Source organism: Mandrillus leucophaeus, unplaced genomic scaffold (assembly GCF_000951045.1).
Source record: "Mandrillus leucophaeus isolate KB7577 unplaced genomic scaffold, Mleu.le_1.0 Scaffold522, whole genome shotgun sequence".
Lineage (NCBI taxonomy): Eukaryota > Metazoa > Chordata > Mammalia > Primates > Cercopithecidae > Mandrillus > Mandrillus leucophaeus.
Window position 1 is genome coordinate 811,687 of NW_012105609.1, and position 6,342 is coordinate 818,028.

At 48.6% G+C, this 6,342-nt stretch overlaps 1 protein-coding gene across 1 annotated transcript in view; it reads right to left on the reverse strand.

Annotated features, from left to right (window-relative positions):
• Positions 1–6,342, reverse strand: part of GFOD2 (glucose-fructose oxidoreductase domain containing 2) — a 53,013-nt gene that overhangs the window by 7,135 nt on the left and 39,536 nt on the right. Inside the window, exon 2 of the mRNA XM_011996707.1 lies at positions 4,571–4,916. Coding sequence (XP_011852097.1) covers positions 4,571–4,829 — 259 coding nt within the window. The 5' untranslated portion in view covers positions 4,830–4,916. The remainder of the gene's footprint in view (positions 1–4,570; positions 4,917–6,342) is intronic.

Below are 6,342 nucleotides of genomic sequence, written 5' to 3' on the forward strand. Positions count from 1 at the left end.
CCGCCTTGGCCTCCCAAAGTGCTGGGATTACAGGCATGAGTTCAAGACCAGCCTGGCCAACATGGCAAAACCCCATCTCTACTAAAAATACAAAAATTAGCCAGTGCCCAGGCTGGTCTTTAATTCCTGAGTTCAAGCAATCTGCCCGCCTTGGCCTCCCAAAGTGCTGGATTAGAGGTGTGAGGCACCGTGCCCAACCCTGAACAACAGCATGCTTAAACTTAGGACCCAATAGTATCAGCGTGGGACTGAAAGAACATCTTGAGTTAAACAGGCTCCTGCGGGCTAGTTGTACAGGGTCTTTGGGTAGCCATGAAAGACATGTCTACCTGAGTTTATCTAGCTTTCCTGCCAGGAAGTCAAGGGAGAGATTAGAGAAGCTGAAATCTGCTGGGTACAGTGGCTCCTACCTATAATTCCAGCACTTTGCGGGGGCCAAAGTAGGATGATTGCCTGAGGTTAGGAGTTTGAGGCCAGTTTGAACAACATAGTGAGATCCTGTCTCTACAAAAATGCTTTCTTCTTTTTTTTTTTGAGACGGAGTCTCGCTCTGTCGCCCAGACTGGAGTGCGGTGGTGCGATCTCGGCTCACTGCAACCTCCGCCTCCTGGGTTCAAGCGATTCTCCTGCCTCAGCCTCCTGAGTAGCTGGGATTACAGGCGCGCGCCAACACACCCAGCTAATTTTTGTATTTTTAGTATAGACGAGGTTTCACTACGTCGGTCAGGCTGGTCTCGAACTCCTGACCTCGTGATCTGCCCGCCTCGGCCTCCCAAAGTGCTGGGATTACAGGTATAAGCCACTGCGCCTGGCCTGCAAAGTGTTTTTCTAATGAACCACAGAAGTGCCAAGAATTGGGCACAGAAGCCCACCTTTTAAAGGTGACAGACTTAAGAAAACATTCAACTGTGGCAAAAATGCTGGGGCACCTTGCACTTAAAATACAATTTCCTGAACCACTTCTGAACTGAAGAATGAAATATATTAGGGCTCTTCCCCTCTCCCCTTTAAGAAATTGACAGGAAAGCTTTAAGGATAAAATCGGAGGTAGAAGATGAAGACCAAAGCAGAAAACAAGATGCCATAAAAAGAGCTGTCATATGAAAAGTCTATCTCTGGAAGGTAAGTTCAATCATTAATTTTAGGAAAAACTAGTAACAACAAGGGCAAGAAATGATCGCATGGCCTTAGAAGTAAGGTAAAAATACAAAGCTCTAGCAAGGAGAGAAAAATCACAGCACGAAGACTTGGTGAAATGTAACCAAGGTGTCATTCCTTAATGTTCCTGGGCCTCAGTTTAATTCAAAATGATTGGATCAGTGGCTCTCAATCCTTAATGTCCACCAGAGTCACCTGCAAGGCTTGTTCAGACACAGATAGCTGGATCCCAGACATTCAGTAGGTTTGGACTGGGGCCTAAGACTTTAGATTTCTTTTTGTTTGTTTGCCTTTGAGACAGTCTTACTCTGTCACTCAAGCTGGAGTGCATGATCACTGCTGACTGCAGCCTCTATCTCCTGGGCTCAAGCGATCCTTCTGCCTCAGCCTTCCGAGTAGCTGGCACCAGTCATCTGCCACCATGCCTGGCTAACTTTTAAACTTTTTTTGTGGAGACGGGATCCCACTATGTTGCCTAGCTGAGAATTCAGATTTCTTTCTTTTCTTTTTTTTTTTTTTTTTGAGATGGCATCTCGCTCTGTCGCCCAGCCTGGAGTGCAATGGCATGATCTCGGCTCACTGCAACCTCCGCCTCCTGGGTTCAAGCGATTCTCCTGCCCCAGCCTCCTGAGTAGCTGGGACTACAGGCGCCCTCCACCATGCCCAGCTAATTCTTATATTTTTAATAGAGATGGGGTTTCACCATGTTGGCCATGATGGTCTCGATCTCTTGACCTCACGATCTGCCCGCCTCGGCCTCCCAAAGTGCTGGGATTAAAGGTGTGAGCCGCCGCACCCGGCTGAGAATTCAGATTTCTAACAAACCCCAGGTGATGATGCTGCTGGTGGAGCATACCAAGAACCAGAAAAAAAGCAAGCTTGCTGCCAAAGAACCCTGGGGTTTTCTCCTTCCTCCTGTACAGCTTGGAAATGGTCTACGTGGGGAACCCTAAAATTCAGGAAGAAGACAGAGAGCCTCCAGGGCTCTGGCTCTGGACACACCTCACCTTTCCAGCCTGCATTCAAGCCACAAGGGATGGCAAGGAGTCAAGTGACCATAGCGGCTTGCTTCCCCTTGAACCAACTTGCTGCTAAAGTGTTGACTTAGGTCTATTTCTGAATTCAATCTGGGAGCCACCGTCTGACCTCCCAAGTATTTGGTGACCAATGAATGAATAACTCCAATGTCACACATCCTCAGAGAGAGCTCTCTGGAAGAAACAAACAATAAGGCCAAAACTTACTTGCTCCAAATTGACAACCAGACAGACTAAAGTTCTTTCTCACTTCAATGAACATTTATCCTTCCCCACCCACAGGACCAGAGATGACAGACACCTTCGTATGACATTCCTCAGAATGAGGGAGAGATAAGTAGCAGACCCCGAGGTTTTCCACCATGGCAGTGGTCAGGAAGAGTGGAGGACAGCCTCATGGCACCAATTCCTGGACCTAGAGATCTTCAGCTGCATCAAAGAGACACTTGGCTCCTATCACCTCACATAAAACAGTTACTCAGTCAAGTAAGTATATGCTACTTGAATTGTGACTATGTCTTCTGTCATCTACCTTGTAATGTGTGTTATTCCTAGTTGCCTCAATTGGACTATAAAATCTGAAGGCAGGGAGGGGTCCAATCTAACACAGCTTTGAATGTCCAAAATGACATCAGGACAGTGACTGGCACACAGGAGGCACTAAAAAAAATAATTGCGGCTGGGTGTGGTGGCTCATGCCTGTAATCCCAGCACCTTGGGAGGCCAAGGCGGGTGGATTACCTGAGGTCAAGAGTTCAAGACCAGCCTGGCCAACATGGCAAAACCCCATCTCTACTAAAAATACAAAAATTAGCCAGGCATGGTGGCACACGCTTGTAGTCCCAGCTACTTGCGAGGCCAAGGCAGGAGTATTGCTTGAACTGGGAGGTGGAGGTTGCAGTGAGCCAAGATTGTGCCAATGCATACTCCAGCCTGGGCAACAGAGTGAGACTCCATCTAAAAAAATTAAAATAATAATAATAATAATAATAATAAAAAAATGTAGGCCGGGCATGGTGGCTCACGCCTGTAATCCCAGCACTTTGGGAGGCTGAGGCGGACGGATCATGAGGTTAGGAGATCAAGACCATTCCAGCTCACAAAGTGAAACCCCGTCTCTACTAAAAATACAGAAAATTTAGCCGGGCATGGTGGCAGGCACCTGTAGTCCCAGCTACTTGGGAGGCTGAGGCAGGAGAATGGTGTGAACCCAGGAGGCGGAGCTTGCAGTGAGCGGAGATTGCGCCACTGCACTCCAGCCTGGGTGACAGAGCGAGACTCCGTCTCAAAAGAAAAAAAAAAATGCTGGGCACGGTGGCTCACACCTGTAATCCCAGCACTTTGAGAGGCCGAGGCGGATGGATCACCTGAGGTCAGGAGTTCGAGACCATCCCAGCTCACACAGTGAAACCCTGTCTCTACTAAAAATACAAAAATTAGCTGAGTATGGTGGCGGGTGCCTGTAATCCCAGCTACTCAGGAGGCTGAGGCAGGAGAATCACTTGAACCCAGGAGGCGAAGGTTGCAGTGAACCGGGATTGCGCCAGTGCACTCCAGCCTGGGCAACAACGGTGAAACTCCGTCTCAAACTAAACTAAACTAAACTAAACTAAACTAAAATAAAAATAGCTGGCTGAATGTTTACTGGTTTACTAACTAAACTAGGTTCTGATTTATATTAGATAAAGAGAAGAAGTTGACTCCAGTTGACTAGAAAGAGACCAATGGGAACTGCAGGAGAACAGCTCAGCAGGCCACACCCAGCCAGGGGCAGGAGGTTACCAAGCCAAAATTTCCCAAGGGAGTGGAGATGTCATGTGAGCAGGCTGTCAATGGATCTTGTCAGGGAAGCCAATGCTGTCAGAGCCTTCCTGTCCTCTGGCAATACAAGACTGCAATTCGGCAGGAAGGGTGTGTGCTCACTATAGTCAAACGCTGACAAAACATGGGAAATGGTAGCCTTGCTACACAGCCTCTCCTTCCTGTGGTGCTGTATGCCCCAGAAATGGGAGAACAAACACACCAGTCACAAGCAATTCCCCGGCGCCCAGGGCTCGGACCTCTAACTTCACATAGACCTCAAAGTTTATGAACCATCTCCAGCCCCTTGATGGCTGTCTCTTAGAGTATTTCCTTAATTTCTGTTCAGGGATTTATAGATGGGAGGTAGGTTAGGCTATGTCTTTTTTCTCCTATAGTTATAAGAACTCCCAATATGCCCTCCCCAAGCACTGCTTCAGGGACAAGTGATGTCCCAGAGTTCTCCTCCCTGCAGATGCGAGCCTAGGACGGAGAGTTCAGAGGAGGGGAGTGACCCTCAGAGGACTGCCCAGAGGGAGACACGATCTGCCCCTGCCGTGGCCTGCCGGGCGTACCTAGAGCCTTCACGGATATCTGCCGGGTGAGTGGAGGGGGGATGCTGATGCACACCAGATCCACGTCTTGATGCAGCAAGATGTCATCAGTCCGGCTGGTATAGAAGGCGATATTCATCTCCTCAGCAAGCTGCTTTGCCTCCTCCTCAGTCTTCCCCCACAGGGCCTCAACAGTGAACCCTTCTGCCCTCAGCAGTGGGACCAGAACTCGGGCGGAGCTGCCAGTTCCAAACACGCCCACTCCTGGCAGCATCTTCATCCCGGCCGCTCTCTTTACCAACTCATCTCCTCACAAGAGCCTCCGGCATGGATATGATCTTCCAAACGTCCTGGTCAGACATGGCTCCTAGAATAGCAAGCATTACACTGGTCATTACTGGAGAAGACACTCAGCTGAGGCTACTTTCTTCTTCTTTTTTTTCAGATGGAGTCTCGCTCTGTCGCCCAGGCTGGAGTGCAGTGGTGCGAAGGCTACTTTCAAATAAGGAAGCAACAAGTTCTCTGCCAGAAAAGCACAAATGAAATACGGCTCAAGGCCAGCCATGGTGGCTCACGCACGCCTGTAACCTCAGCATTTTGGGAGGCCGAGGTGGGAAGATCACTTGAGGCCAGGAGTTTGAGAGTAGCCTGGGCAACATGGCGAGATGTCATCTCTATAAAAAAAAAATTTAAAAATAGCCGGATGTGGTGGCATGCGCTCATTGTAGTCCTAGCTACCTGGGAGGCTGAGGTGAAAGGATCACATGAGCCCAGGATTTCACAACTGTAGTGAGCTATAATTGCACTACTGCATTCCAGCTTGGGCAACAGCGCAAGACCTTGTCTCGAAAGAAAAAACAAATACTGTTCCAAGATGAAAAACTGTAGAATATTCTTCTTCCATGGAGACTGAATGATAGGAGGAAAAATGGAAAATGAATAAAGCTGGATTTAAGTCTCTGTTCTGCTGCTTAATTTTCTGTGTAACCCTGGTCAAACCATTCAACCTTCAAGGCCTTAAATGTATAATAAGGGGAGTGATTGATCTTTAAAGTTCCTTCTTGCTGTAAAAGTTCATGATTCTATATATGACAAAGAAAAAGAAGAGTGGAGGCTAGGTACAGTGGCTCACACCGGTAATCCCAGCACTTTGGGAGGCCAAGGTGGGTGGATCGCCTGAGGTAAAGAGTTCAAAACCAGCTGGGTCAACATGGTGAAACCCCATCTCTACTAAAAATACAAAAAAATTTAGCCAGGCATAGTGGCAGATGCCTGTAATCCTAGCTACTCAGGAAGCTGAGGAAGGAGAATCACTTGACCCAGGAGGCAGAGGTTGCAGTGAGCCGAGATCACACTATTGCACTCCTACCTGGGTGACAGAGTGAGACTCCACTGTCTCAAAAAAAAAAAAAAAAAAGAAGCTGGGCGCGGTGGCTCACGCCTGTAATCCCAGCACTTTGGGGGGCTGAGGCGGGCAGATCATCTGAGGTGAGGAGTTCGAGACCGGCCTGGCCAACATGGCCAACCCCGTCTGTATTAAAAATACAAAATTAGCCAGGCGTGGTGGTGCATGCCTGTAGTCCTAGTTACTCGGGAGGCTGAGGCAGGAGAATTGCTTGAACTCAGGAGGCAGAGGTTGCAGTGAGCCGAGATCGCGCCACTGCACTCCAACCTAGGCAACAAGAGGGAGACTCTGTCTAAAAAAAAAAATAAGGAAAGAAGGAAGGAAGGGAGGGAGGGAAGGAGGAAGGGAGGGAGGGAGAGGGGGAGAGAGGGAGGGAAGGAAGGAGGGA